The sequence below is a fragment of the Diplodia corticola genome, assembly GCF_001883845.1.
Source record: "Diplodia corticola strain CBS 112549 chromosome Unknown scaffold67, whole genome shotgun sequence".
NCBI lineage: Eukaryota > Fungi > Ascomycota > Dothideomycetes > Botryosphaeriales > Botryosphaeriaceae > Diplodia > Diplodia corticola.
Window position 1 is genome coordinate 65,402 of NW_017971546.1, and position 27,933 is coordinate 93,334.

The following is a 27,933-nucleotide window of genomic DNA, read 5'->3' on the forward strand; positions in this document are numbered from 1 at the left end:
GCTGGGATAGGATGGTATAGGATTGGTTTAGTCAAGCCGGCGATGTCTTCGAGGAAGATATAGAACCATGCCACATATATCGCCTTAACAATAAACTGTCACTGCCTAGCCTTATTCAACTACCAAGTGAAGAGCTTTGTATCCGTCACTGTTGCCAATCTACCACCCTTCCCATAGGCAGCAGGGCCGGAAGCCGCACCGGCAGACTCGGGTCTGACACGCCGCGCATCCGTCAGAGAGTTGTAGTTGGCGATCGAGCCTATGGTGACGATGTCTTCGGATATCAAGCTGGCACAGCACATGGCCGAAGCCCATGCCGAAGTCGTGGCCGAATCCGCTGTGACCACCTCCTTATGTCCAACCACCGGTACTACAAGGACCCTTGTCACTGCCCTTCAACTACCCAGGCCCCAATGCTCATTTAGTGCTTTCGGCCGTGTACAGTATATGATTAACCATCGTGTATGATCCTCATGAGAGTCTGCATAATCCGGTCAAAATCCATCAAAATCCAGCATATCGAAAACATTTGAATCCAAGGAGAAAGGGAAACTTGCAGGGCCCCACAGGGGATCGCCGGCACCTGGAACATCCCCAGCACCATCTATTGGAAGGTTCACTAGAGTTAGATCATTACCAGAATTGTGGTGGACATCTCCACGAGAAACTGGCTGATGCGTATCCTCGACGGTCGGCTCGTCAGCTGAAACATCATGCCTCTGGATATCCGTAGCTTCCAGTACATCCGCTGTGTTGGAAGCGCTTTCGGTGGGGAGATTAGAGCCTGCTATTGCGGTATCAGGATTGTCAAGACTTCGTTGAGGTTGTAGCCGAGATTCGTCATGCATCTCCTGTTGCTGGAAGGTGTGAGAGAGGATTTCCTGGCATCGACGCACGATTGCTTTCAACTCGTGTGAAAGCTCATCTTCGAGAACTTGGGAACGTTCCTCTACGGCTGCTTCGAGGCTCGATCGGACAAGGCGAGGCAGCTCTCTCCGGATATACCGCTCAAATTCTGAAGAGAAGTGTTCTGACTCTCGAAGATGCTGGCAAACTGCCTGACCGTACCAATCTACAGAATGTTAGCGTGTATGAACTTGGGTTTGTGCTGCTCTGTAGGATAGACGATGATTGAACTCACATGGTGATGGCATGTTTTCTTCGTCATCTTGGGGGAAGATGATCGCATAAACAGCACGCCACTTGTCTTCTTCAGTAGCCCCTTTCGGCCTCTTCTTGCTCTTTATGAGGTCTGCTTGCTTCCTACTTAGTCTTTCTTCAACTGGACGGACAAGGCTTTCTGGACACCTCTGCTCTGCTCGCAAGTGTTCATTAAGATCGTCATCAGAGTCAAAGACTTTGAAGCATCGAGGGCATTGCTCTTGAGGGGCATGGGCACGGAAAAGGTGTTCTCTATGATATGTCAGCCATGGAAAGTCCACCTAGCAGCTTCCGGGGGGAATGAAAGTCGTGAGTGCTCACTTCAACCTGGACACGGATGCAAATCCTTTCGAGAAACAAGCCGCGGGCCTTGAGGGAGCTTCTGGCTGACGTTGGAAGTATGGGCATGCGAATCGCTTTGTTTCGTCTGCTTCGTATCTTGTCAAAAATGGCTGACGACGTTCATTGTCGCTATCTCCGTCATCTGAGTGGTTTCTGCTACTAGTACGCTTGCGCTTGGCTCTCCGCTCTTGGCTTGATTGTGTCGCAATCGTACACGTCTGTACAGAAGAAGAGTCCGCCGCTCTATTTCGGCTTTTACGACCCGATTCTTGGTCGACGCGCTGTCGTAGGCCAGGTCCAACGATGGGCAGGTCAGCATCCCCAGGTCCGTTGGGGCAGAACTCAGAGCCGGTGTCGTAGACAGAGTCCCAACCATCGCTAGATGATGAGACTTCGTCCTCTGACCAAGCTTCTATTGTTTGGCATGAGCATGGTGAATCCCCATTTAAGCTCTTCTGAAACTTCAACATCAGGCGTTCGACGATGTGCCGGTTTTGCTGGCGTTCTATCGTCGTTGAGATGGTGAGTGGTACTGGAACCCCGAGAGGTCTTTGGGTTGTCAGTTGCCTCACTGGCTCTGGCGAACCAGATCGTATTTGGGGAATATCAGACTGGGCTCTGAGGGGGTTTGCCTGCTCTTCCACGCGCCATTCGAACTCTGGCTCGTGGAACTTGCGCACGCTTCGGGTGTTGGACCCGTGTGGCTGCACTCCATAAGAAGTTGAAGGGAGAGGCACTCTGGATGTTGCCTTGTCTCCAAGTCTTTTCATCATCTCCTTTCCAAGCCTGGTTGCAAACGGCTCTGACACGTGCCCCCGAATGTCTACATGAGCCACACCAGTGAGGCCAAGAAGCGGCTCTAGTACATACTGAAAAGCGTTTGCCTTCTCTCGAAAAGGATTTGGTATAAACTCCCAGAAAACAGTATTTGTGAAGCTAGGAAAGCCACCATACCTGAAAGTCCCGCATACGAGCTCGACCTGGAGCACCTGCAAACAATGGACTTGGCTGTGATTGCCGAACATTGCGACAAGCTCGCGCAACCAAGCCTGTACGCGCCTGTATGGTACTGGCTGGGTAAGGTCTTCCTCGATGCGAACACTGACACGGCGCATGCGTCGTAGGCAGAAGTGTGAAATCCCAGCTGTCTTGATCGTGTTGATTGGTAGGCCTCGTGCGTGAGGAGTATTGAGTGCCCGCAATCCGGCAGCGTCATCGTTCGACCCGTCAGATGTTGTGCGTGGAGAAAAGGCCCAGACGCGCTCGCGCGTGGTCATGCTGAAATGGAAAGCATTTCCCCCGTAAAGTGCATCAGTCAACTCAAGATAAGTTTGCTGACAAGCCCGCGATAGCGACGTCCAGATACCCATAGAAGTCCATACGCCGGGAATGTGCACTTCATAGCTTCCGACTGGAGCACATGTTTTAGGGATCCTGCGTGTGAGGGGATAGAAGGTTATGTCGTGGGTGTGTGGCACAAGATACGAGTAAATAAGCAGCCGAAGCTCGCTTGGAAGGCGCAGAAGTGAGCTGTCTTGCTGTTGGCGTCGGGGCTGCTTCCAGGAACGGTGTGTCGGATATTCCGAACGCTCGTCATTTGGTTCGTATGCTGACTGAAGAGAATGAGCAAACAGTAAAACAGTGTTTTAGAAGAACTTTACCTCGCTCAGAGCCTGTGATTGGGCGTGGGGTGGTGCCTCGCAATGTCGAGGGCTCGTCATTCCTGCAGAAGAAGCGTGACGGGCTGGACCTCACGAGCTATGGTATGTCGTCCGTTCGTGGTGGAGGGAGAGGGAGAGAGAGAGAGAGAGAGAGAGAGAGAGATGGATATTCCCAGCCTCGAGAAAGTCAAGTCGCGTCGGTCATGCTACAAAATGACCAATCGGCGCTGAATAGGCGTGCCTACCCCGCATGAGCCGACGTCTCGTACGCAAATGCGTTATTCTTGAAACGCGCATTTCGGGAGCGCCATAAAGCTCTTGAATATCTTGGCTTGATAATCTATTAATACAGAACCTTGCACATTTCGATGGTGTAACGGGTTGTATCTACTGCCGGAGGGTCTCTGTAAATCACCTCGCACCCATACTCTTTACAATCCTCTCCCGCCTATTCTCCCTATCCCTATCGTCCTTCCAACTACCTCTATCACGCCCCGCACCCCCTCCCGCACCCCCTCCCCTACCCCTGTCATTCCTCTTCTCTTCACGGTCACCACCGACTCCACCCCTCTTCTCTCGGTCCCGCCCAGCATCACCGCCATCCTTGTTCCTCTTCGCCTTCTTGTCGCCCACGATTTCCTTCTCCTTCTCGCGGGGATCTATGACGACGAGCTCCTCTTCATTCTTCCTCTTCCACTCGAGGTCCTTTCCAAGCCTGTCCTTTTCAAAGCTGAGGGCGTGATTCATCCAGCCCGCGTCGTTGTCGTCGTCGTTGGCGGCGGCCGCGGCGTCGGGAGCGTCGTCCCAAGCGCGGCAGGACTGGCAATTGGGGATGAAGTGCAAGTCACACAGGATGGCCTCCGAATCCTCCACCTCTTCGACGGCGGCCTTCTCCTTGGTGGCGGGGACCTGCCGCGGTTCGGGCTCGGCGGTCGCCGGCGGCGGCGTCTTTTCTTTCGGGGCGCTCTCCAGCTTCGTCTTGAAGGCGTTGAACAGCTGCATGGCTTGCGAGTCGGCCTTGGCGTCGGCCGCGCCGCCCCGTCTCTTCCGGCCGCGGGTCGAAGACTCTGGGATCATGGCTTCCAGGGCGGACTTCTTCTTCGGGGCCTCTTTGGGAGCGGATCCGGTGTTGCGCTTCATGCTGGCCTTCAACTCTGCGATTTGGGCGTTCGTGCGCTCGAGGAGGGAGGACATTTTGTTGACTTGCTCGGGCTCAGAGTCGGACGAGACGGAAGGCGACCGGGAGGAGCGGCGCGGTGGCGGAGGTGCGGCCTTCGCCTTGGGCGGTGGTGGGGAAGGCGAACGCTTGGGCGAAGGTGGCTTTGCGGGCTTTGGTTGCTTGGGCGCGGCTTTACGAGGAGCGGGGCCGGGGGCGGCGGCGTCGTCGTCGTCGCCAGCACTGACGAGCTTGGGGTTGAACTTGGGCTTCTTGACTACTGGTGCGACATCCCCCTCCTCGGCTTCATCGGCACCAAAGCTTAATAGTTGCTTCGCGGCCTTGCGTTTTGCCTTTTTCGGACCCTTCTTCTCCTGGGCCTGGGGCTGGGCCGTGTGCATGCGCTTGACCATGTCCTCGAAGGGGTTGATGATGATTTCGGTGCCGGTGATCTTGGTGGGGTACAAGGGACGCTCGCTGCCGTCCTCGTCGGTCAAGTCGGCCTCGCCCATTTTCATCAGATTGTAGATGGTGTCGCCCTCGATGCGGCCAAACATGGTGTTGGTCTTGGTCAAGTCGGGGGTCTGGGCGAGAGTCAGGAAGAATTGGCTGCCATTGTCGTCCTTTTTGCCGGTGTTGGCCATGCCCAGCAGGCCGCGGCGGTTGAACTTGAGGCGCGAGTGGAACTCATCGGCAAAGGGCTCGCCATCAAAGCTGCTCTCGCCGCCAGAGCCGGTGCCGGTGGGGTCGCCGCCCTGGATGATGAAGCCGGGAACCAGGCGGTGGAAGATGGTGTTGTCGTAGTAGCCATCGAGGCAGAGCTGCAGGAAGTTGCGCGAGGCCAGCGGGGTCTGCTTGGCAAACAGCTCGAGGGCGAGGTCGCCGGCGGTGGTGTGCAGGATGACCTTGGCCGTCGGCGGCGGCTCGAGATTGTACACGGACGACATGGCGGGGGCGGGGCGCTAGGCCAGCGCAGGGCGGGAGGCGATTGACGCGGTGGGTGGGCTGCGGGAGACGACGTGGTTTCTGGTGGTGGGCGGCGGTGGGCGGTGTTGCGGAAAAGTCGGCGGCGGACAGAGTGACACTGACAGCTTGAGACGCGATCCCTCACTGGTCCGAGCGCGAGCCTCCAACGTCACTCCGACGGCCGGAAATTCAAGCTTCAGCCCTGCCCGTCCGTCCGTCCCTCCCTCCCTCAACCAACAGAGCTGCCCGCTGCTCAACCACTTCTTACCCGCCATGCGCTGATTTTGGATCTTGTGCTCTCGCTGCTCCACCACAGCCATGCTGCCCTTCATTAACGCTCGTATGCACCCACGTCGAAGCTGCTCCAAAAACCCCGCTGACCATCTCCCCAACAGCTTTCGCCTACGTCGCCGGCGCCCTGGGCTCGTCCCCCGACGAGCGTACGTGTCCTCGGCCAACTTGCACTCACCGTGGCTGACAGGCTGCAGTCAAGCTCGTCGGCTCCTTCCTCATCTCGTACCCTCTTGCCGCCGCCCTCAAGCGCATCCCCGACTCGAAGCCGTGGCAGAAGAATGCCTTCATAATATCGTACCACCCCGATCCCGCCGCCCGCCCTTGACCACCTCTCACAATCACCCAGGGTTTCTCTGTTCTACCTCGTCGGCTTGTTCGACCTCTGGGCCGGCCTTCGCACCCTGTTCATCAGCTCCGCTGGAGCCTATGCCATCGCCAAGTACATCGAGGGTCCGTTGATGCCATGGATCGGCTTCGTCTTCCTGATGGGCCATATGTCTATCAATCACCTCGATCGCCAGTTCAGGAACGAGCCCCAGAACGTCGACATCACCGGTGCTCAGATGGTCTTGATCATGAAGCTCACCGCCTTCTGCTGGAACGTCCATGATGGCCGCCTGTCCGAGAAGGAGCTGTCCGATTACCAGAAAGAGCGCGCTCTTCGCGAATTGCCTCCGGTCCTGGACTATGTGGGTTACGTGCTGTTCTTCCCCTCGCTGTTCGCCGGTCCCGCTTTCGACTACGTCGACTACCGCCAGTGGTTGACTACCAGCATGTTTGAGCTCCCGCCCGGCGTTGATCCCTCCAAGGCTGCCCCGACCCGGAAGAAGCGCAAGATCCCGCGCAGCGGCACCCCCGCCGCTTGGAAGGCCGCCTACGGTCTGGTCTGGATCTTTGCCTTCCTCAAGTTCTCTGGTTGGTACAACACCGACCTGCTCCTGGGCGACGAGTACATGAAGCACAACTTCCTCAAGCGCCTCTACTACCTGCACATGGTCGGCTTTGCCGCCCGCATGAAGTACTACGGCGTCTGGCATTTGACCGAGGGTGCTTGCATTCTCTCTGGCATCGGCTACAAGGGCGTCGATCCCAAGACCGGCCGCGTCAACTGGAATCGACTCCAAAATGTGAAGCCTCTGGGCATCGAGTTAGGCCAAAACACCCATGCCTATCTCGGAAACTGGAACATCAACACCAATCTTTGGCTGCGGAACTACATGTACCTGCGTGTAACCCCCAAGGGCAAGAAACCCGGATTCCGAGCCAGCATGGCAACCTTTGTCACCTCGGCCTTCTGGCACGGCTTCTATCCCGGTTACTACATGAGCTTTGTCCTGGCAAGCTTCCTCCAGACCATTGCCAAGAGTAAGTCCCTCGACCAAGCCTGCCTTCTGTTACTGACACGGACCAGACGGCCGCCGCCTCCTCCGCCCCTTCTTCATGACACCCGACGGCACACGCCCCCTCCCAACCAAGATGTACTACGACATCTTCTCCTGGCTAGTCACTCAAATCGCCTTCTCCTTCACCGTGATCCCCTTCATCACCCTCGAGCTCGCCCCGTCCCTCCTGATCTGGAGCCGCGTCTACTTCGTCACCATCGGCGGCGTCATCGTCTCCCTGGCCTTCCTCGCCTCCCCGGGCAAGAAGATGCTCCAGAAGAAGGTCGCGCAGCGATCCGCAGGAGCCAAGCCCGCAGCCGGCGCCAAAGACGCCACGCCAGCCTCGACCACGACCTCTTCGCAGATTCCGACCGCCGACCTCATCGCCCGCGGGCGCTCGAGCCTCACGGTCGACGACCTGCTCGAAGAGAAGGTGCTCGGCGAGGCGTTGGGCATGCGCCCCGGCCTGAGCCGCAACCCGTCGACCGAGGGCGGCGGCGGCCGGGTGCCCCTGATGGGCCTGCCCGACGACCCGGGCCGCGAGCTCGACGAGGCCATCGAGGAGGTCAAGGCCGAGATCGCGCGGCGGAAGGCGAGCGGCGAGGGCCCGCCGGGGACGCACGAGGTGCGGGCGTGGCTGGAGGAGAAGGTGAAGGAGTTGAAGAAGCGGAGGGATTGAGTGGGCGGGCGGGCGTCTTGCAGAGTAGGTAGTCGGCGACCGGAAGTCCTGATTTTCTTTTTTTGGTCGGACTCCCCGTCTGCTCGGGTTGGTTTTCTGGCACTGGAACTCCTGGTTGTCGAAGCTCATTGATTGCGTACACGAGTTGTCTGTCTCACTGAGTGGTTTGGATAGCTGGGAGGGAAAAGTCCGCTCAAGGCCGAACATTTACCATGCTGATGTTAGAGAGAAAGGGGTCGATCTGAAGGTTCCTTTTGGATGTGTGTACGAATTAGAATACAGCGATATATGAGAAATGCAACTACCAAGTTTCCTCATTCGGGGTTCCGGTCGATAAAAGAGTTTGTTGTGTGATGTGATACCGGTGCACGCTACGGACTACATACATCCCATCCTGGCCGCCGATCTTCCACAGAAATGCCGCCGATAGGTAACATCCGACTACACCCATTCTCGATAACCTGAAGGTTTATGAGGGTTTGGAAGTGCCTTAGTGTCGACGTTATCCCATCCGGGAATTGCTCAACTGCAAATGCTGCACTGTTGACTAATTCTTTTTCCCCTTCGTTCCAAACAAACATACCCAATGCCTACTGCCCGCCACACACACACGCTTGTTCTTATAGACTTAAGTATGTGAAGGCGTCTATTCGTCTGGAAAAAATATCTCGCGAAAAAGAAAAAGAAGAAAAAACTGTAACCCCCATCCCACGTACATACTGCATGCGCTAGAGCAGTCGAAAAAGTCGTTACCAGCACGATTGCCACCATACAAATTTCTGGAGGACGGGAGACGACGCATGGATGCTTTCGACTTTCCAAAGAATAATTCAAGTAGGTAAGGGGGAGGGGGAGCAAATGGCAACGCGCTCACACTGGAAATGGTCAACACCCTGAAAAAAAAAATAAAAGGGGGGGAGAAGCGCTTAACCACGCGCTGCTTTATGCCATATATAGCAACTGGAGCTTCAGATAAGTAAAAGGCGCCCCCCCCCCCCCCAAACCCCAGTGACCCCAATAATCATCGTGATTGGAAAACCAACCTCCCGCCGCATTTCCCCACCACTGATTCCCCCTTTTTCTTCTTTCCTTTTTCTTTTCCCACCACCACCACCACCACCAACCCGCTAAACGATGATTCAAGCCAGGGAGAGACGCAAAGCAAGTAAAGTCGGATTCAAAGCGGCAAGATGGCCGGTTCGGGGCCGGCGGGCACGACGCCGTTGCCGGCAACCCTCGAGTAACCCCACTTCCACTAAAAGCACGGCGGCGTTATCAGAAAATGTCAATTCTTTCCCCCCCGGATATTCACTCCCCTCCGATTTTTTCTTGGAGAAGGACGAAGGGTGGGAAAAAAAAAGAAATGACGTGGAGACGTCGTATTATTCCTTCTTCCTTTGAGACTCACCTTCTCGACCTTGGTCGTCGCCTTGAAGGCGCCGCCGCCGGTCCGCTCGGTCTCGTCCCAGTAGAGGGTGCGCATCCAGCGGTCGATGCGGGGGTAGTCGTGCCTGATCATCTTCAAGTTGCACTTGAACAGCGTGTGGTAGGCGGTGTCGAAGCGGACGACGGTGGGGAACAGGCGGATGTCGGCCTCGGTGATGTGCTCGCCGAAGAGGTAGGGGCCGGGCAGGCGGCGCTCCTCGTTGGCGGCGAGGTGGCGCTCGATGCGGTCGAGGCTGGCGAAGAGCGGGTAGATGCTGGCGTCGTAGGCCTTTTGGGCGGTGGCGAAGCCGCACTTGTAGACGCCGTTGTTGATGGTGTCGTAGACCCAGGCGTTCATGGCGTCGATCTGGGGGCGGAGGTGGTCCGGGAGGAGGGCGGCGGGGCCCTTGGCGGCTTCGCGGCGGTCCGGGGGCAGGAGGTGGTCGAAGGCCGAGTAGAGGATGCGGATGATTTCGCTCGACTCGTTGTTGACGACGAGGTTGCGGTGCGAGTCCCACAGGGTGGGGACCGTCACGCGGCCTTCGTACTGGGGGTCGGCGCGGAGGTAGAGCTCGCGGAGGTACTTTGCGCGACGTCGTTTGGCTTCCTGTCAGCAATGGCGGGGCATTGGTGATGGGCGGTGGTGGGTTTGTCAACACACCTTGCACCCGGTCACGGGATCCCTGTCGGGTCCGCCGTTCTGGCCGGAGAAGAACCAGCCCTTGCCGGCGGAGCGGTCCATGTCGTCGACTTCGACGAGGCGGATGACGTCGTCGAGGCCCTTGAGGGTGCGCACGATGTTGGCGCGGTGGGCCCACGGGCAGCCGTAGTTGATGTACAGGACATAGCGGTGGCCGCCCTCGGCGGGGAACTGTTCGGAGGGGATGAAGTTGCGGAACTTGGAGGCCTGGCGTCTGAAGGTGCCGTCTTCGTCGGCTTGGCGGGGGCCGTCTCTGGTCTGCGCAGTGAGAGATTAATAATTGCCATGTCTTGCGCAAGGGCTGGGGTGAGATGGCACCATGGTCGCGGGTGGTTGCGGTTGTCAGGTTTTGCAATGCGTTGGCAGCAGCAGCAGCAGCAGCAGCTTTTGCAGCAGTGGCAGAGTAGAGAAAGGCGGGATCAGAGGTGTTGGCAAAGGCAGAGAGGGCGGAGGGATTATTATCAATTGTAGTTAACAATAGTCGACCGGACGAGATGAGCCGGACAGCGCGGCCTTTGGCTGGTGCCGAACGCCGAGCTGCGGAGGCTTACTGTGTACGTAGGGCGAGCCTCTCCCTTGGCACTGCCGAGTGAATAGCAGGCGATCCTGGCGCCCCCTCAGCGGGCGGGGGCGCAGGGCTGACAGGGCAGGAGGGTTGGCGGGATGAGGGCGGGATGAGGGGTCGAGGGCGGTTGCGATAGACGATAAACCGGCCATGCCCCGCGCCTGGCTCTGCCTGGCACGCTGGGTCTGCCTGGTGCCGTGCTGGGCTCCCGAGGAACGAGGAACGGACCCTCGATGGGGTCCCGAGCCGGTCCGGACCTCCGAATAATACTTGACACTCATATTTGCAGAAGACGCGCGAAGAGATACATATCCGATGCCGCATCCGTCAAAGCTCCATGGTGAAGCTCTCTCCCGCCTCGGTCGGGCGGCCTTCGGTGACATGGGCCTTCCTGGCCTTGAGGTCGCAGACGATGTTGAACAGCGACTCGGACGCCTTTGCGGCGACGGCCTTGCGGTTGATGCTCGTGGGGAAGCCTTGCTCGTCCTTGAAGAGGCCGCGCACCTCTTCGACCGACGCGTCGGCGCCGGGCAGGGCCTCGCTCAGCTGGCGGATGCGGCGCACGCGCGGGATGCTGTCGGGCAGGTAGACCGTGTCCTTGACGGCGGGGTGGTCGACGAGGTAGTGGTTGCTGTGGTAGATGCGGCGCGGCTGGGCTGCTCCCTCTTCTGCGGCGAACAGCTTCTGCACGTCGGTCGCGCTCCACTCGAGGCAGACGGCGGGCGAGTCGGCATCCGCAACGCTGATGGTGCACGACGACGCCACGCCGTGCCGGTCCAGCGCCTGCACCGCCTGGTCGCGTGACGGCGACTCGAGCACGCAGCGCAGCGCGAGGTGGCACGGCATGCGCGTTGGGTCCATGCCCACGGCGCGGATGGCGTTGAGCGTGCAGCCCACGCCTGCGCTGTTGATGCCGATCTTGCCGATGATGCCCGCCTCGGTGACCATCTTGATGGCGGGCAGGCTGCTGGCGGCGTTGGCCGCGATGCTGAGGGCGATCAGGTTGGGGCGCTGCTCGGGCCGCCAGTCCCAGTTCTGGGCGATGATGGCGGTTTGGGGCGAGTGCCAGGCCAGCATGGTGCAGCCGTCAGTGAACAGCCCGAAGGCGATCTCGGTGCGCACGTTCAGCGCGAGCACGTCGGCCAGCTCGACCCCCGCCCCGTCCGCGATGCCGCGCATTTCCTCGAGATAGGCCGGCCATTTGCGGAGCACCATTGCTTCGAACTCGAGCGCCGTCGAGCGCACCTGCGGCCAGTCGAGCTTGGCCGTTTCCTTGAAGAGCATGGCATAGAAGGCGATGCTGCCCTCGACCTGGCTACGGGCCAGACTGCCGTGCGTGCGCCCAATCTGGGAATTAAGCGCGTCAGTAGTGTATGAGAGATTTGTTCAGAAGCTGAAGACTTGCCTCGTACGGTGTGCCTGAGCAATGTACCTGCAGCATCTTGAGCTTCGTTTATCGTTGTCTTTTTTGATCCTGGGGGACGAGGCGTGGCTGAAATATAATAATACAGAGCATCCATAGATTGCGCCGGCGGCAGAAGGAACAGGTTGCCGGAATACCCCACCTATGCCAGCTCGGCCGCCTTGGGCAGTCGCCGACGTACAACTGACGGACAAACGCTGGTAATGTAACTTAGCACATAAACCCCCGCTCGTTGCATTCCTCGTTGGGAAGCGGGGTTCTTCGCCCGCGCCGCCTGATCGACGCCATGTAGAAATATAACAACCAACACCAATGGCCGACTTCTACGTGTCCGTGCAACAGCTTGCCCTGGGCCGCAGAATGAGCAGAAAACGCGTGCTCGTCGGATATGGAAGCAAGTGCTGGCCTGCCCCATTCGCTATGCAGCGAGCTAACTCGTACGCAGTCGACGTCGACGCCGTTGCCAACTGGTATGTGAGCAGCAGCATCCACAAACTCAACATTGACGTCCGTCTTCAGGATCAACACGGGCGATGGCTCCAAGCAAAACCCCACCAACGTCTCCCGCGGCATCTTCGGCGCCACCGTAGGCGTTGACCGCCTGCTCCGCCTCTGGGACAAGTACCACATCAAGGCGACGTGGTTCAGCCCCGCCCACACGGTCGAGTCGTTTCCGGACCAGATGGCCAAGATCCGAGACGCAGGCCACGAGATCGGTCTGCACGGCTACACTCACGAGTACGTACCCTTCTCCCCCATCCCTTTTTCCTCCTCCTCTTCCTCCTCCTCTTCCTCCTCCTCCTCCTGCCGATATATGATAACAAAAACTCCCCCTGATCCCTCCCCTCCTCCAGACACCCCTTCCACCTCACCCCGCAACAGCAGCACGCCGTCCTCGCCAAATCCGTCGCCGTGCTGACGGCCTTCACGGGCAAGAAGCCCGCGGGCTACACGGCGCCGGCGTGGCAGGCGAGCGACGAGCTGATCCCGCTGCTGCACCGCTTCGGCATCGAGTACGACCACAGCTTCATGCACCACGACCTGCAGCCGTACTGGGCCCCCGACGGCGCCGGCGGCGGCGGCGGCGGCCACACCTGGGTCGAGACGGACCGCGCCAAGGAGGCCGAGCACTGGATGCGGCCGATGAGCAAGATACGGCCGAGCGGCGTGGTGGAGATTCCGGCGAATTGGCATTTGGTGAGTGGGCTGAGTTGAGGGGGGATGTGAGGGGCGGCGGGGGGAGAGAGAGAGGAAGAGTTGATTTTTTTTCTCTTTTTCTTTTTTTTCGAATCTGTGTCTGACGAGAGAGGGGGGAATGGCAGGATGACTGGCCACCCTTGCAGCCGATGCTTGCGACCATGTCGGTAGGTGTTGTGCATTGTCGGGAGCCCGAGACATTGGCTTACTCTTACTCCCCCATCAAAAGGGCTTCGTTGATACGGCCGTCGTGGAGAAGCTGTGGCGCGAGCAGTTCGACTTCGCATACCGCGAGTACGACAGCTTCATCTTCCCCATGTCCATCCATCCGCAAGTCAGCGGGAAGCCGCAGGTCATCTTGATGCATGAACGGTGAGTTTCAGGAAACAAAGGATGAAGCGCTATGGCCGTGTTAATTCCAATGCCAGCCTCATCGAATACATCAACAGGCATGAGGGTGTCGAGTGGATGACCTTCGGCCAGATGGCAACCGAATTCAAAGAGGGGCGGATCCCTGGCGCCGTGGTTGAGGGCGGCGTGGATGTCTAGGTCTGTGCCGGTCTTGAGCCTGCACAGCGGGTGCAACAAGAAACTGTGTATGTAGGCAGTCGAAGCAGATATCTCAGCGTAGATGTAAATACATCTAGATTGAACCATGTAGGTGGGTTAATTCTGTCCCCACCGTGATGCACCGTCTGAACTGAAAGTGGAATCGCAGTCATTAAAGCCTGAGATGACATGTTGAGTTGTAGATATCTTCCCACTAACCTTTGAGTACCATAAAACGCCATTGCTTTCAGTAAAGAGGTTTTCCAGCTCGCGCTCACATCTTATTTGTAGACAAGAACCACCCCTACGAACCGCCAGACACAATTAGCCGACTACTCGCTGGATAACCTTCCAGATGCGTCCGAAACGAGTGAGCCAGAACGATGCACGGCGAAGAAGGCCGTGGCACACAAAAACCGAAGACGCCAGCACCTTTTTATTAAATCCAGCTTTACTCTCTCAGCCCAGACCGCCCCAGGCACCGCGGATTCGCCTGGCGAGCTGGATGTCCTTCTGCATGATGGTGACACGCTTGGCGTGGATGGCGCAGAGGTTGGTGTCTTCGAACAGGTGGACCAGGAATGCTTCGGCGGCCTCTTGCAACGCCTGAATGGCCTGGGACTGCCAGCGGAGGACTGAGCCGTCGTCGGGGCGCAGGTTGAGCGCAATCTCACGGACCTGGGTAGCGCGCGTGTCAGATGGTCGTCCAGAGAAGAGACCAGGGATAGCAGCATACCAGACGAGCGAAAGGAAGCTTCAGAAGCAGCAGATCGGTGCTGCGCTGGTAGCGCCTGATCTCTTTCAGAGCCATGGTGCCGGGCTTGTGGCGGTACCTCTTCCTGCTCGGTGTGGGGTCGCCGGCTGCGCGAACGAGCGGTCAGCGATCAAGATTCGACAGCATGCGCAAGCCAACGACTGACCGGAAACACCAGACGACCTGGGGCCTCTCTTTGCTGGAGTAGCTTGCGAGGCCAATGACGGCCGGCCCCTCGACTTTCCTCCTGTGGACGGACGCCCTCCCCGGGACGGACGCGTCTTTTGCTTTGTTCCGGCCATTGTATGCGACGCGATGCGGGGAGGTTATTTGGCAGATACGGGTGCGAGACGCGATGTGCGAGCTATGCCGTGATCATGAGTCGCGAGTGCGGCGGCGGGCAATGCAATGCCAGAGCGGACGGGGCGGGGCGCGAGAGCGTGAGCGCGCCCGGGAGCTGGACGAAGCGGAGACGAAGACGCGGGCTGGGGCGGGACAGTTTGCTGCGGGCGCAATGCGGTGGAGATGGATGTGGGATGCACGAGGCGACGCGACTTGGGCGAACAAGCGCGTTGTTGTTCGGCTCGAGTCTCTTAGCGGCAACCGTACGTATGTAGCAGGCCCGCCCGCCTGTGCGCCCGCAGCCATTATCTAATCGCCGCCCCAAGCTCCGCATCCGCGCAATAGTCCACGTTTGCCCTTGACTCTCTCCCTCTCTCTCTCTCTCTTTCTCTCGCCTTTACTCGCTCCCACCAACCGCACCGCCAGTCTTTCGTTCGCCTTCCGCCCGCGCTGTACCGACTGCCTATTGCTCCGCGCATTCTTTCCCGCACTCGCTCTACCACCCGCGCCGTCCCAGGCATCATGGCCGCCGTGCTCGGAGGTGGTGATGGCATGGTGGGCCAGCTGCCGCTCGAACAATGGTTTTACGAGCTGCCCGTGTGCACCCGCTGGTGGACCACCGTCACCGTTGTACTCAGCGTGCTGGTCCAGTGCCACGTTATCTCGCCCTTCCAGCTGTTCTACAGCTACCGCGCTGTCATCTACAAGCACCAGGTGCGCCTCAGCCGCAAACCCCACCTTCCCAGCAATGCTAATCGCCCAGCAGTGGTGGCGCGCAGTCTCGACATTCTTCTACTTCGGTCCCCTGAGCCTCGACCTCCTCTTTCACGTATTCTTTCTCCAGCGCTACTCGCGCCTCCTCGAAGAAGGCTTCGGCCGCTCGCCCGCCCACTTCTCATGGCTCCTGGCCTACGCCTCGGCCGTGCTGCTCGTCGTCGCTCCCATGTTCTCCATGGGCTTCCTCGGCTCCGCCCTCAACAGCACCCTGGTCTACATCTGGAGCCGCAAGAATCCAGACACCAGCCTAAGCTTCCTCGGTCTGGTCGTCTTCAAGGCGCCTTTCCTGCCGTGGGTGCTCGCCCTCTTCAGCATGGTCTTGCACGGGACCGTTCCCAAGGATGACATGCTCGGCATCGTTGTCGGACACGGTATGTCTGCTCCAAGCAGCCCCCCGGTGCCAATGCTAACGCCGTAACAGTGTGGTATTTCTTCAACGACGTTTACCCGCCCATGAATCACGGCCAGCGCCCTCTTGATCCCCCTTCCTGGTGGGTTCGTCTTTGGGAGGGTCGTCCGGCGGCTGAGGAAACGGCTGCCGAGGTGATTGATCGCGACATCGCCGCCGTGCCCACTCCGGAACTGAGATAGGCATGTTCCAAGAAGGCGTTTTTGGCAATGGGCTGTGGTGGCCTTTGAGAGATACCCGGCGCCACGGAATTTGTGGGTTTACGGCGTTGCTGGGTACCTTCCGGAGTTCGGGATCTGGGGAGACTTAGTATTCTCCGTGTACATAGGTAATGGATCCTTGACATTATTTGGCTAATGCGCCTCGATTCTAGACGTGTGGCTTGCTGAACGGCGCCTTGGCAGCGCGAGGCTGAGGGCTGGCTCTTTCACATGCCAAACAACCTCCCAGCCTACCCCAACCATGTTGACTTAGTACATGCCTGCGTCGCAACTACTACTTTGTCGCCTACGAGTGAATCATCCCGCATGCGGGCTGCAGAGTATGAGACACTTCCGGTAGCCTCAGGCCAGGTGAGCGAACGTCGCATTTCTGTTTCCTTCGCCCATTCACCGGCACGTGCGTGTTCTGTCGGGGAATCTGTCTGCAACCAAGCAAAGCTACAGGAGTCCAGTCGCTGTCCCGATGTTGAATGAATCCTGATACTGAAGTGTGGGCCTTGGTCATCGAGGCCAGTCATCACACGGTCGTCGGCCTTCGATCCCAAAACGGCCCTCATCGTCGCCCAAGTATGGGCGATGCAAGTCATCGTTCGTTGATGATAAGAAATGCTAGGGCAATCTGATGGCAGACGGGTTGAGTGGGGAAGGTCGTGTGCGCCAAAGCCGAGCGGGTGACAAGAATGCAACGGCTGCACGTCACCGAAACACGCAATCTCCACCAGACTTCGGCCAGGTAAATACCAGCAATGTCAGACACGGTCCGCCGCCCTAGACGATGCAGCAAGCGCCTAGACCTCGACCTCTTCTATGAAGCGCTCCGGAGCCGCAGCGACGTGCAGCTTATTAAGCGCTGGGTACCTTGCAGCGCTACCAGCCACATGCAAGCTATGACGGCGGACACATCCGTCAGTTGATCGGGGCATTCGTGTGGACGTCTCGGTGTTGAGGAGCAAATAGGAAGGTATCAGCGCATCCCTGTCGGACCTCAGCATGGTTGCCGCCAATCCCACCCCACTGGCTCCTCACCAACGCGTGTCGACCATACCATGTGCCCGGCACTCCTGGTAGGTGGTTTTTCCTGTACGTACGCTGGCAGAAGTCATCCCGGCTCCCGGATGCTTGCGTGTAACCTCCTCGGTCGCATCTGCCGAAGAAGCAATATGCACCTTGTCGTCTCCAACTCCTTCCAGACACGTTCAAGCTACATACGGCCATGAAAAATATGCTTAGCCCTGCACGCAGCCGGTTTCTTGTTTCCTTGCTTCGCTGTTGGCCAGATCTTGCCCGACTGGAAACGTCTTTTATTTCCAAGCCGCCCCTGCGGACTGTCTTGCACATGGACTCGAAAAGACCAACCTCTCCCTGCGCCTTGTGGTTGACGCCGGCGAGAGCACAATGCGCCCAGGCCAACATGGGGCTTGATTGGATGAGACTGCCTTGTGCCACATCATGCCCCCAATCTTTGTTTCTTCTCTCTAATCGTGCCCATACGTAATCGTCCCCGCAGAACAAGCCACAGTTCCCATTCCACCCCAAATGGGCAATTACTTCAAACTTAATCTGGAGAGCCCGACAGACGCCACACTCCTCGCTGCTCCAGAACCTGTCCAACTCCCTCCTGGTTGGCACAACACATTCTCGGCTCTTGGAGAGAGGCAAACCTCGCTCCCCCGTCAGTTTGCTTTTGCGCCTGACGTCTGTGTCGCCCTGCCATCGTCGCGCTTTTTGACCAGTACCTCGGGCCACCGCCCCCTTCCGCACGAGATCGCATCATGCTTCTTCCAGCAGAGACACCGGCTTTGAAACACGGCCGTCTCGAACCGCTCGCCCTGCCCTCCTCGGCAATGTTGGACCGGGCCGCCTTCTCGTGCCGCGGCGCGCGTGTCACGCAACTTGTTCAGACTACCCGGCGCCCGGGTTCCCTGAGCCCGCTGTCACCTGCTGCATGGCTGGGGTGGCTTTCCGGGAATGGGAAGTCGGCTGCGCTTGTGGCCATGGCAAGCCTCCCCCTTCATGCTTTGCTGCCAACACGACACCCAGTTGGGCCCTTTTGCAGATGGTTCAGGCCACGAGGCCGTCATGACGATTGTTACTGTTGTAGTTGGGCGCAGGTGTTTTTGCCGTTGCTGGCGGTGGCACAGATCACGGCGGCCCTGTCCCTGCTGATGTGTTGGATATAAAGTCCTCGTCGCAGTCTAACTGTGCATTGGTACCCTGACGTCTTTGTTCCTCGGTTTTTGGATTTGCTGGAACTGTGAGGTTGCGAAACTCGACACAAGTTTCCAGCATGCCTTCGACGACTGCTCTGGCCTCACTCGCAGTGGGCCTTGCTGCCCTGCAGGGTGTTCAGGCTGGGTTTGACAATACATCCAGCTCCAACGTCGCTGTCTATTGGGGTTGGTACTTGCTCACATTTCTTCGATGACTTCTTCGTTGACAGCATACAGGTCAGAATTCCTACGGCCAATCGAGCGGGAACCTTACTCAGCAGAGGCTTGCCTACTACTGCAACAGTACGCCCACCTCTGCAACCAGTGATACATAGTGCTGACAGAAACGTGCTCAGACACTGACATCGATGTAACAACCCCGGCGTCTTCGCACGCAGACATATGCTCACACAACGCGCAGATTATCCCTCTGGCCTTCATGACCGCAATCTCCGACTCCACCGGCCACCCTCAACTCAACTTTGCCAACCAGGGTGACAAGTGCAGCACGTTCAACGGCACCCAACTGTTGAACTGTCCCGAGCTAGCGTAAGTCATACACACACACTCTCTCTCTCTCTCCAACCAAATAAACTGACCCCACCCGCTCCCTCCCTCCCGCCATAACAGAACCGACATCCCGCTCTGCCAACAAACCTACAACAAGACCATCCTCCTCTCCATCGGCGGCGCCACCTACACCGAAGGCGGCTTCGCCACCGCCGACGCCGCCGTCACCGCCGCCGACATGATCTGGGCGGCCTTCGGCCCACCCCCCACCAACACCACCAACACCACGACGACGACCCTCCGCCCCTTCGGCGCCGCCCAAGTCGACGGCTTCGACTTCGACTTCGAGTCCACCGTCAGCAACATCTCGCCCTTTGCGGCGCGGCTGCGCACGTTGATGGATACCGTCGAAGCGGGCGACGGCCGCCACCGCCTCCTCACCGCCGCCCCGCAGTGCCCGTACCCGGACGCGGCGGACGACGCGTTCCTCAGCGGGACGGGGGCGGTCCCCATGGACGCCGTCTTCGTGCAGTTCTACAACAACTACTGCGGCGTGCAGAGCTTCGTGCCGGGCGCCGCGGAGCAGAACAACTTCAACTACGCGACGTGGGACGAGTGGGCGCGGACGGAGGCGGCGAATGCGGGGGAGGTCAAGGTTTTCGTCGGGGTGCCGGGGGGGCAGGGCGCGGCGGGGTCGGGGTATCTCGCGGCGGGGGAGTTGGAGCCCGTGTTGGAGTTTGTGGGGGGGGGTTATGGGGCGTCGTTTGGGGGCGTGATGGTGTGGGATGCGTCGCAGGCGGTGGCGAATGGGGGGTTTTTGGGGGAGGTGAAGGGGGAGTTGGTGGCGTTGGAGGGGGGGGAGGCGGAGGCGGAGGCGGAGGTTGAGGTTGAGGTTTGTGGTGGCGGGTATGGTGGCCGGACTGCGTGGAGAGGGGTTGAGTTTCGGGCTTGAGCGAGGACGTGAGGAGGGGTGGTGGGCTGGGTCTGGAGGTGGATGGGGCGAGGGGAGGAGATGCAGTAGAGCGGGTTTCTGATGAACGGTCGACACGGATGATTGGGTATGGGTTTTCATGGCAGATGGCTGCATCGGTTCGGCTGGCTGGATTTATCGTTGGTATGGTTTAGGGCCGTCTTTCGTTCGTGCGTGCACCCGCATTCCGTATAGAGTAGAGCTCCGGTGTCTCGTTTCCCATAGTAGACAATTCTCACCGCCATGGTTGGATACGAAATAAAGTAGGCCGTACAGTCACTTCACATGGGTAGCGGAATCCTATGACCTTTTGCGATCACCAACTAATAGTAGGTTTTAGTTGTTAAATACTTGCACACGTTTGGGAATGGAAATTCGTTTAGGTAGTAATCTGTAAGCCTTCAAGGCACGAAGGCTGAATAGGAAGTTCACTGCTGGATAACAACAAGGGTTGAGTTGGTGGAATTGCGATGCAGGTATTTGATTCGATCCCACCATGAGTCGTGGCGCTCAGCCTCCATTCCAATCTGAAAGGCGCCGGGCCTACCCGCGTAAGTGTTCCAACTATCTATTATGACGCCCTCTCTATAAAGCCTACTAGGAACTTGGAAGGAGATGAGGTAATTTCAATAAAGGCAAAAACATCAGCCCTATCTGGCGCGCATTGCCGGCGATAAGCTCTTGCTTACCCATCGTCTTGTTTCAATGACGTTGTCAATCACCGTCTTCTCCTTGTCATCTTCCATCGTCCAAGGAGTGTGTTCTGCTTCTCTTGCGTGCTCTTTCTTCTGTGATACCATCCATCTCCAGTATATCAAAAACACAAAACCAGTCAGGACGCCTGCAACGAGGAAAAAGAGGTATATCCGAGGCGAGACGACTCCGCTCATTTCAGAGGAATCCCACTTGAAAAGTGACATGTCAAAGCAGGCGGCCACAAACGTAGCCGGGAGGAATGCCATCGATACCGTAGCAAGCGCTTTCATCGAAAAGGTTTCCTGATGGCTGGAACTCGCAATACGGTTGGAAACTTCTGTCTGGGCGAGCACGGTCAAGTTATCCAAGTGATCGATGAGGCTCTCAATCTATTCCAACCGACGGTATTCTTAGTCTCTGCTATGATTACAGAATGAGAGGGAAAGGTTGTAGTTACTTACAACTTGAGTCTGCAACTGGACTCGCTGCTGAAGATACTCCACTCTGTTGTGCTGTTCCTGGGTACGGCTCTCAAGCAGTGCAATTACACTGCGGAGCCGACCGTAGCTCTCACGTCGTGCATTGAACCAGTCGTTTTGTCTTCCGGTGCAGTCTCCCGGCGGTCCACCCTCATCCTCGGCTGTCCCTTTGTCCTCGCTATCGTCATGGGGCTTATGATGGTCATCAGTAAGCGCTTCTGTGGATACTGAGCTATCCAATTGCTCTGAGACGAAGTAGTGGAGATTTTTGATGATCCTCAACTTCCACAGAGAAGAAACCGCCTTCGTAGACATAGCACCAGTCTTCTGCAACAGAGCTTCCAACCCATTCGGCGCCAGCTTTGTAAGGTCAGTGTTCCACCCATGAACCCCTGTCCGGTATTCAATACCCTGGATATCTTCATTGATCTTGGTCAATGCTTGATCAACTTGTAAGCCAATCATAGTACTACAAAGAAAGGCAATGAACATGTCTTGGTCCAACATTCTCCAATTTCGATCCAGAAGAAGTTGAAACGACTTGATGTGGTCCTCCACCGTGAAGAATATGGCCTGGATGGTGTTCGACTCAGGCTCGCGTGCCCAGATTGCCGCCGTCTTTGGTCGGAGGCTGAATGCGTATTGAGATGGGATGCGTGAGCCATTGTACTGAGAGAACTCCGTCACGCCGGCAGCGGATGTTCCGTAGTACTTGTATGCCAGGTTGAGTTCGAAGGAATTCACTACGGTATTTATTTGGCTGGCCGACATGTAGTGCACGTGCTCGTTTGTGTCAATTTTGACCCACACAATTCGTAGTGAGCATCGGGAGAGGAACGGGGACGGTTTCTTTGGGTCCGGTCTGGTCGTGTTTAGCCATTGCTTGAGATTGTGGGCGTCGATCGTCGTGTGTTTGACAGTAGGCTCGCCTGCAGAATCGATACTCTCCCATATTTCGGAGATTTCGATGCGATCGGCCTCGATGGGATCGGCCTTCTCCCAGACCTGAGCATGTTTCTGAAAATGATTGACAAGTTCCTCCATGGATGGCTGAATGATGCCAGGGAAACGGGGAGAAACCTGCAGAAGAGACATGTTAATACTTTTAGTAACCTATAGCTTTTATATGCCGGAGTCTCCCAGCCTCGTCGACAGGCAGAAATTTTCCATTAAGCCTTGCGATGTAAGGCGTACTCGGTGGCTAATAAGCCCCGAAGGCAGCGGATGCCTAAAAACATCTCGTGCTTATTCGTTCTTTTGGCGAAGAAAGTAGCGATAGGCTTACACGCCATGTGGACGAAAGCGGAAAGCCGAGGAAGTACTAAAGTAGTAAGCCGGGTAAGCAGCCATGTAGAGCGAGGTGCAGCTCGGGCGCCATTTCGGGCGCCCTCAGCCTCGCGCACGCCCGCAGCGACGGGAAAGTGCCAAACGGGTCCTACTAGAGTCGGTTAAGCCTATATATATACTCTCTACTGCTATAAGCAACTAAACAACGACAGTAATAGCCGAATAACTAAAACAATAACAATAGCCCTACTCCTTACCTACGAATTATAAATGTGTGCAAAGCCCTGTTTACAAGAGAATTGTCGCACTTAGAAAAAAGCTGCAGCGCCGTACTTGTTTCTCAAGAATATTTCCTTTTTGTCTTTTACCCATTATTACAAGCGCTCGAGAACCCACACCTCTCCCCCCAAAGAAAAAGGTTTACCCTTACTCCAAATCATACCGTACCGTTACACCCTAAAGCCCAATCATAACAAACCACCCCAGCACAGAAACCGAAAGCGACCCAACCACCCCAACCCAGCCGCCACACCTCGCGCTGCCTGCCGCCGCCGCACCAGTGGCACTGGCAGAGGCACTGGCAGAGGCAGCAGCCACGTCGGAGCTCTAATAAACGGAAGTCAGATAACGCAGAAGACGACAACAGGGAGACAACAGCGGGGGGCACTCACAGCCGCAGAAGAAGCGGACGCGGTAGTAGTAGTAGTAGCAGCGGTAGCAGCAGCAGTAGTAGAAGAGCCCGAATCCGAAGCCGCCGCCGTCGCCGCCGCACTACCGGTCGTCGCCGCAGTCGAGGATGAAGAGCTTCCAACAGAAGCAGTGCCGGTAGCAGAGGCAGAGGCAGAGGCGGAGGCAGATGCGGAGCCCGAAGCGGCGGAGGCGGTGGAGGCGGCAGACGTGGCGGTGATGGCGGCCGAGACGGCGGGCTGGGTGCCGGTGGCCGGGGTGGTAGACAGGCCGCAGTCGGCGGCGACGCTGGTCAGGCTGCCGCCGTAGTACCTCCAGATGTCTTCATTGGCGGGGCCGGCGCACTGGAGGCAGGCGGCGTAGTCGTGGGTGAAGGTGGAGTCGTTGCAGGGGTCGGTGCCGCGGCTGGCTTTGATTGCTTGGCCTAGGGGATTCTTGTTGGTGTGCTGGTTCGAGGGTCGAGGGAGATGTGGGATGGTTTAATACGTACCGCAGTTGTCGTGGCAGTTGTATTCGGCTTCGGACATGTCGTCCTGGCGCTTGGTGAGGAGGTCGAGCGGCCAGTCTGGGTCGAATGTGAGGCCGGAGGCGGCGGTGACGGCGAGGGCGCCGAGGGCGAGGCACCGTATGGGAAGCATTGCGGGAATTGGTGAGGGAGGATGTATATCGCCGGGTGGTGACGAGGTTGGTCGGGATCGGACATGGTCGGGGCTGATTGACGATTTATAGATGATTTACTAGCAGCTCGGACCTAAGCCAGAGCCGACATGACCGACCCGAACGGCCAAGCAGAGTGTGGAGAGTGGCATGACGGTCCGGGCTTGGGTTGCAGTGGCGCATCAGAGCAACCAAGAGACATGACTCTGCGCGGGTGCGGAGTTGGACGAGTGGAGGTGGTGGAGCGGGCTCGGCGACGATATCGGCTGATCAGAGTTTTGATCTTATCAGATGATCTAATAAGATCCCGTCCAATCAGTCGCTCGCCCGCCGTCCTGGCCCCGTTTTCACAAGCCAGACGGGGGCGTCCGTCTCATGCCTGTGCATTGTTAGCGCGCGCGCTCGCAGCCTAGGCAGAGAGCAGGTTCTGGGCGGGGACGAGGGTTGGACAGTGGTCCCATACCCAAGCCAACGCCAGCAGCAGCCGGAAATGCTAAGCGAAGCAGCCAATCACCACCACTCACGCTCAATTCCAGTGACCCAGTGCGACGTCTGCCAACACCGCCAGACTGCACCATGCCGTCCTGCAAGGGTGAGCGAGCCGGCCCAGCCAAGGTCGCAATCGGCAGGGAAGACGCTCTCCCGCCGGCGTGCTCCGGCCCACTCCTCGCCCAGACCTCACCACTTCCATCTATATATCCCCCCATCACTTCCGTCAGAATTACCATTTCACCACCCAAACGAGTGCCCATCGTCACCATGTTCTCGACCACCCACGTTGCGACCGCTCTGCTGGCCGGCTGCGCTCTGGCCGCCGCCGCCGAAGTCCACGGTGCCGGAGCCGAGGGATCAATCATGGGTCCCGTCGCATTCCTCTGGCCATCCGACCGCGTGTGGGATGCGTCGCAGGACAACACCGCCCCGTGCGGCACCAGCGCCGGCGTGACCAACAGGACTGAGTTCCCGCTGGGTAGGCCCAAGACTCAAAAACAACAACACCAACAACACTGACCAAAAACTCCCCTCAGACCAGGGCTCCGTTGCTCTGACCATCGCCGACGATGCCTGGAACGTCGAGTTCCACATCGCCATCGGGAACGGTACCTTCTCGCCCGCCCTCGAATCCGCCATATACCCCGCTCGCTGACACGACAAAACCACCAGATCCCACCAGCGAGACCGACTTCTCCACCCAAGTCGTCGCCAACGTCTCATCCGTCGAGCCCGGCCACCAGTGCTATAAGCTGGAAGACCTGCCAGACACCGCCGCCGCCGGCACCAACGCCACCATCCAGCTGGAGTACTGGTCGAGCTACGAGGACGGGAAGAACGAGACGTTTTACGCCTGCGCCGACGTTGTAAGTCCGCGTGCATCCGAGCCCAAGCCCAAGCCCAAGCCCAAGCCAATTCCTAAACGCTCTCTCTCTCCTTCTCTCTCTCCATCTCCCTCCTTCTCCTCCCTCTCCCTCTCTCATCCATCCCCCCTCCCTACACCTCCAAGTCCGCCCACCAACTAACCCACCATCCCCCCTCCACAGACCTTCGTGACAGCATCCACCTTCTCCGCCCAAGTCCCCTGCTTCAACGTCACGGCGTCAGACTTCGACACCGGTTCGGATGGTTCCTCTTCCTCCTCCTCCTCTTCTTCCTCCTCCTCATCCACCGCCACCACCACCTCTTCTACCTCTTCTACCTCCTCCTCTTCCTCATCATCAACCACCCTCTCCGCCTCCGACAAAGCCGGCATAGCCATCGGGTCCATCCTCGGCGGCCTGTCGGTCGTCGGCGCCGCCGTCTTCGCCTGGCTGTACCGCAGGCGGAGGGCTGCGGCGGCGAAGAGGGCTGATGGCGATGCTGATGGTGCTGCTGCGATGAAGGAGGTGGAGTGAGGGGAGTGGGGGGAGTGGGGGGAGTGGTACTATGGGATCGATGGGTCGGGTGTGGTGAGGTGAGGTCGGATGAGGTGGGTGGGTGGGTAGGTGGGTAGAGCGGACGACTGACTGACTGATGGATGGTGGGCGGGCGGGCTGAATCAATTGTTTTTTTTTTTCTTTTTGACGATGAGGTACGATCTGCTCATATGAACTGATGAATCCTAGTTTCCTTCTTTTCTTTTTTTTGCCTGCTGAAAATACCTACGTAATTGTAGATATAAACACCCTTTCTTCGTAGGCAACTGAAGTCGATGTCTGGATGTAGATAATAGATTCCACTGCGCATGTAGATGGATTAGTTTTTCGCCACCCACTGTGCGGCGGTCATCACTGATCTTCCAAAACGCGACCAGAAGTAGATAATATGCACTTTTACTTTTTGTTTGGTCTTCCTGACAAATACTTACAAGGACCCATCTCATCGGGGCTGCAAACCCACCCGAAAACCCGCCTATGCCGTATCCGCAGCTTCTGCTACCTGCTGGTCTTCCCCTCCGACCTTGGCCTTCTTAGCCTCATGCCCCTCCTCGGCCGTACTCTCCGCCTTCTCTTCCACAGCCACCCTCTTCTTCTTGGTGAACTTCCCTCGCGCCTCCACCTTGCCTCCTGCCGGCATGACCCTGGTCGCAGAGAAGACGTAGCCTTCCGGCCCACCTCTGCTCGTCATCATGGGATGCGTGCGGCCCGGCAAGACCTGCCAGGCGCGCACTCTCGACGTCTGCAGCACGGGGGCGAGCAAGAGCGTGGGGTTGAGCGGGAAATCGTCTTCAAACTCCCTGCGCTCCTCCTCCGTCGCCGTGTCCGGGTCGAAAGGCTTGGCGTTGGTCTTGGGGTTGATTGTGCGGTTGATGTATGCCGTCTTGCGCTCGCGGGAGTACAGGTCCATGAGCTCCGTGAGCGGCTCGATGGTCGGGCTGTAGACGACGACCTGGGCGCCGCCGCGCAGGAGGGGGAGGGTGTGCTTGAGGATGGTGGCGGGTGCCATGAATGAGGAGACGATCAGACCGTCGAAGCCGCCGGCGCGGGTTTCGTCGACGACGCGCTTGGTGCGCTCCCACCGGCGCCGCTTGCGCCAGTATGTGCCGCGCTTGCCTGATTTCCATGTCGCCAGAGTCTCTGGCGTGGCCGAGTCAGGTTCTGCGTAGGCGACATCATCTTCCGGGGCGATGAGCTGGAGCCAGGAGAGCGTCTTCAGGTGTGAGTAGAGAGGATGTGTGGTGGCTGGTGTTGCTGATGCGGCGTCGTATCCAAAGTATTTGAGGAGGGCGACGTTCGGTTGGGCGTGAGCATGGAGAAGAGTAAGGGTGTTGACTGATGCGGACTGGGCTGGGACGGCTTTTGCATTCAAGCGCGCAGGGAACGATCTCGGTTTTTGTGCAGTGCCATCAGCCGCTTCGTCCGCTGGCTGGTCCTCCTGCTGGTTCTCGGCAGCCGGTGCATCAGCCATCTCTTGATCTTCGGGCTGAACGTCGTCCTCTTCCGAGCTGTCGTCGAACTCGTCCTCTTCCGGCGGATGCAGAATGCCCATCTTCTCAGCAAGAGATGCCACGACCAGACCTCCGGTGTCGTCCACGACCAGCCAGCGGCCTCCTCCAACGAAGGCGCCCTCCTGCGTGTCGCTCGGTTGCAGCTCGCAGGCTCCGCCGTAATGGATATTTGCCCAGGCGCCGATCAAGCCTTGCGATTCCTCCCGCAAGTCCATGACGCGGTGGCCCTCGCGTTCGATCATGACTTCGCCAAGCATTGAGACGTCCATGGGCAGGACGGTGAAGCGCCTGAGATACTTCCTCGTCTTTCGCAGGGTATATTTGGCCAGCGAAAAGGCAGTCTTCTCATCAAGGGCCTTGTGCGCCGCCATGATCTTTGCGATAATCTCCTTGCCCGAGCCAGTGCCAGCCTTCTTGAGCTCCTCGATTTCCTCCATGGACAGGGTCTGGCGAGAGGGATCGTCGACGGTCAGGCGATTGCTGCGCATCAGGACCTCGCCGTTCTCGCCCACAATGTCGAACTCGGCGCTGGCGGGTTCGGCCGCATCGCCGTCTGGGGTCACATCGGGAGTGCCTTCGGTGGGGGGAGCATCCTCGGACTGTATTACATGCTCATGCAGCTCGGAAGCAGGCACGATGCGCAGTTCGGTCTCATCCTTGCCATCTTCCCGGTCAAGAATCTCGTACGTTACGTTGAAGGGCCGGCCGAGCAGGTGGTTTGCAGGAAAGGAGCCGAACTTGCCAATGGAAACGGTGCTGGCTAGGTCAGTGTCAGACGCCCGAGCGCGCAAGTGAAGGCTCACTCAGATCGATCGACCTACGTGTTGGGGACGACTTCGAGGACCTTGAGCAGGCCCGAGGGCAGGCGCAGCACGACGTAGCTATGCGGGCGGATGCGGGTATGCATGTTGGGGGGCTGTGCAGTGTTTCAGCGCGGCGAGCGATCAGGGCATGTCGCGGTGGCGGCGTGGGGACGCGATCAGCACCGAGGCGGCAGGAAGGGCAGTGGCGCA

At 58.2% G+C, this 27,933-nt stretch overlaps 13 protein-coding genes across 13 annotated transcripts; 5 read left to right on the forward strand and 8 right to left on the reverse strand.

Annotated features, from left to right (window-relative positions):
- Positions 1-494: 494 nt before the first annotated feature.
- BKCO1_6700016 (uncharacterized protein) lies at positions 495-3,100 on the reverse strand (the record flags this gene model as incomplete). The annotated part of the gene is made up of 4 exons (XM_020278328.1): positions 495-1,072; positions 1,142-1,413; positions 1,483-2,914; positions 2,989-3,100. The coding sequence occupies 4 exons, from the start codon at positions 3,098-3,100 to the stop codon at positions 495-497; spliced, it is 2,394 nt and encodes a 797-aa protein (XP_020126294.1).
- A 475-nt stretch (positions 3,101-3,575) lies between these two features.
- Positions 3,576-5,267, reverse strand: BKCO1_6700017 (peptidyl-prolyl isomerase cwc27; the record flags this gene model as incomplete). The annotated part of the gene is made up of 1 exon (XM_020278329.1): positions 3,576-5,267. One exon carries the CDS (start codon positions 5,265-5,267, stop codon positions 3,576-3,578), a length of 1,692 nt encoding a protein of 563 aa, XP_020126293.1.
- Positions 5,268-5,604: 337 nt separating this feature from the next.
- BKCO1_6700018 (mboat family protein) lies at positions 5,605-7,641 on the forward strand (the record flags this gene model as incomplete). Its single annotated transcript, XM_020278330.1, has 5 exons — positions 5,605-5,626; positions 5,682-5,726; positions 5,775-5,874; positions 5,927-6,945; positions 6,992-7,641. 5 exons carry the CDS (start codon positions 5,605-5,607, stop codon positions 7,639-7,641), a joined length of 1,836 nt encoding a protein of 611 aa, XP_020126302.1.
- A 1,177-nt stretch (positions 7,642-8,818) lies between these two features.
- Positions 8,819-10,087, reverse strand: BKCO1_6700019 (glutathione s-transferase; the record flags this gene model as incomplete). The annotated part of the gene is made up of 4 exons (XM_020278331.1): positions 8,819-8,896; positions 9,050-9,649; positions 9,728-10,024; positions 10,085-10,087. The coding sequence occupies 4 exons, from the start codon at positions 10,085-10,087 to the stop codon at positions 8,819-8,821; spliced, it is 978 nt and encodes a 325-aa protein (XP_020126301.1).
- A 571-nt stretch (positions 10,088-10,658) lies between these two features.
- Positions 10,659-11,772, reverse strand: BKCO1_6700020 (isopenicillin n acyltransferase; the record flags this gene model as incomplete). Its single annotated transcript, XM_020278333.1, has 2 exons — positions 10,659-11,678; positions 11,764-11,772. The coding sequence occupies 2 exons, from the start codon at positions 11,770-11,772 to the stop codon at positions 10,659-10,661; spliced, it is 1,029 nt and encodes a 342-aa protein (XP_020126327.1).
- A 294-nt stretch (positions 11,773-12,066) lies between these two features.
- BKCO1_6700021 (polysaccharide deacetylase family protein) lies at positions 12,067-13,500 on the forward strand (the record flags this gene model as incomplete). The annotated part of the gene is made up of 5 exons (XM_020278334.1): positions 12,067-12,224; positions 12,274-12,492; positions 12,609-12,951; positions 13,181-13,323; positions 13,380-13,500. The coding sequence occupies 5 exons, from the start codon at positions 12,067-12,069 to the stop codon at positions 13,498-13,500; spliced, it is 984 nt and encodes a 327-aa protein (XP_020126328.1).
- Positions 13,501-13,959: 459 nt separating this feature from the next.
- Positions 13,960-14,556, reverse strand: BKCO1_6700022 (histone H3; the record flags this gene model as incomplete). Its single annotated transcript, XM_020278335.1, has 3 exons — positions 13,960-14,178; positions 14,237-14,361; positions 14,421-14,556. 3 exons carry the CDS (start codon positions 14,554-14,556, stop codon positions 13,960-13,962), a joined length of 480 nt encoding a protein of 159 aa, XP_020126325.1.
- Positions 14,557-15,118: 562 nt separating this feature from the next.
- On the forward strand, positions 15,119-15,964 carry BKCO1_6700023 (er-associated proteolytic system protein der1; the record flags this gene model as incomplete). Its single annotated transcript, XM_020278336.1, has 3 exons — positions 15,119-15,310; positions 15,363-15,744; positions 15,795-15,964. 3 exons carry the CDS (start codon positions 15,119-15,121, stop codon positions 15,962-15,964), a joined length of 744 nt encoding a protein of 247 aa, XP_020126326.1.
- A 2,326-nt stretch (positions 15,965-18,290) lies between these two features.
- On the forward strand, positions 18,291-19,675 carry BKCO1_6700024 (glycoside hydrolase family 18 protein; the record flags this gene model as incomplete). Its single annotated transcript, XM_020278337.1, has 5 exons — positions 18,291-18,399; positions 18,451-18,516; positions 18,570-18,583; positions 18,635-18,762; positions 18,844-19,675. 5 exons carry the CDS (start codon positions 18,291-18,293, stop codon positions 19,673-19,675), a joined length of 1,149 nt encoding a protein of 382 aa, XP_020126331.1.
- Positions 19,676-20,343: 668 nt separating this feature from the next.
- On the reverse strand, positions 20,344-21,912 carry BKCO1_6700025 (protein kinase; the record flags this gene model as incomplete). The annotated part of the gene is made up of 2 exons (XM_020278338.1): positions 20,344-20,778; positions 20,851-21,912. The coding sequence occupies 2 exons, from the start codon at positions 21,910-21,912 to the stop codon at positions 20,344-20,346; spliced, it is 1,497 nt and encodes a 498-aa protein (XP_020126332.1).
- A 699-nt stretch (positions 21,913-22,611) lies between these two features.
- Positions 22,612-23,480, reverse strand: BKCO1_6700026 (dynactin arp1 p25 subunit protein; the record flags this gene model as incomplete). The annotated part of the gene is made up of 3 exons (XM_020278339.1): positions 22,612-22,761; positions 22,827-23,266; positions 23,333-23,480. The coding sequence occupies 3 exons, from the start codon at positions 23,478-23,480 to the stop codon at positions 22,612-22,614; spliced, it is 738 nt and encodes a 245-aa protein (XP_020126329.1).
- A 595-nt stretch (positions 23,481-24,075) lies between these two features.
- On the forward strand, positions 24,076-25,388 carry BKCO1_6700027 (gpi anchored protein; the record flags this gene model as incomplete). The annotated part of the gene is made up of 4 exons (XM_020278340.1): positions 24,076-24,469; positions 24,528-24,599; positions 24,664-24,857; positions 25,038-25,388. The coding sequence occupies 4 exons, from the start codon at positions 24,076-24,078 to the stop codon at positions 25,386-25,388; spliced, it is 1,011 nt and encodes a 336-aa protein (XP_020126330.1).
- Positions 25,389-25,884: 496 nt separating this feature from the next.
- BKCO1_6700028 (eukaryotic translation initiation factor gamma subunit) lies at positions 25,885-27,827 on the reverse strand (the record flags this gene model as incomplete). Its single annotated transcript, XM_020278341.1, has 2 exons — positions 25,885-27,676; positions 27,742-27,827. 2 exons carry the CDS (start codon positions 27,825-27,827, stop codon positions 25,885-25,887), a joined length of 1,878 nt encoding a protein of 625 aa, XP_020126333.1.
- Between the last annotated feature and the right edge of the window lie 106 nt (positions 27,828-27,933).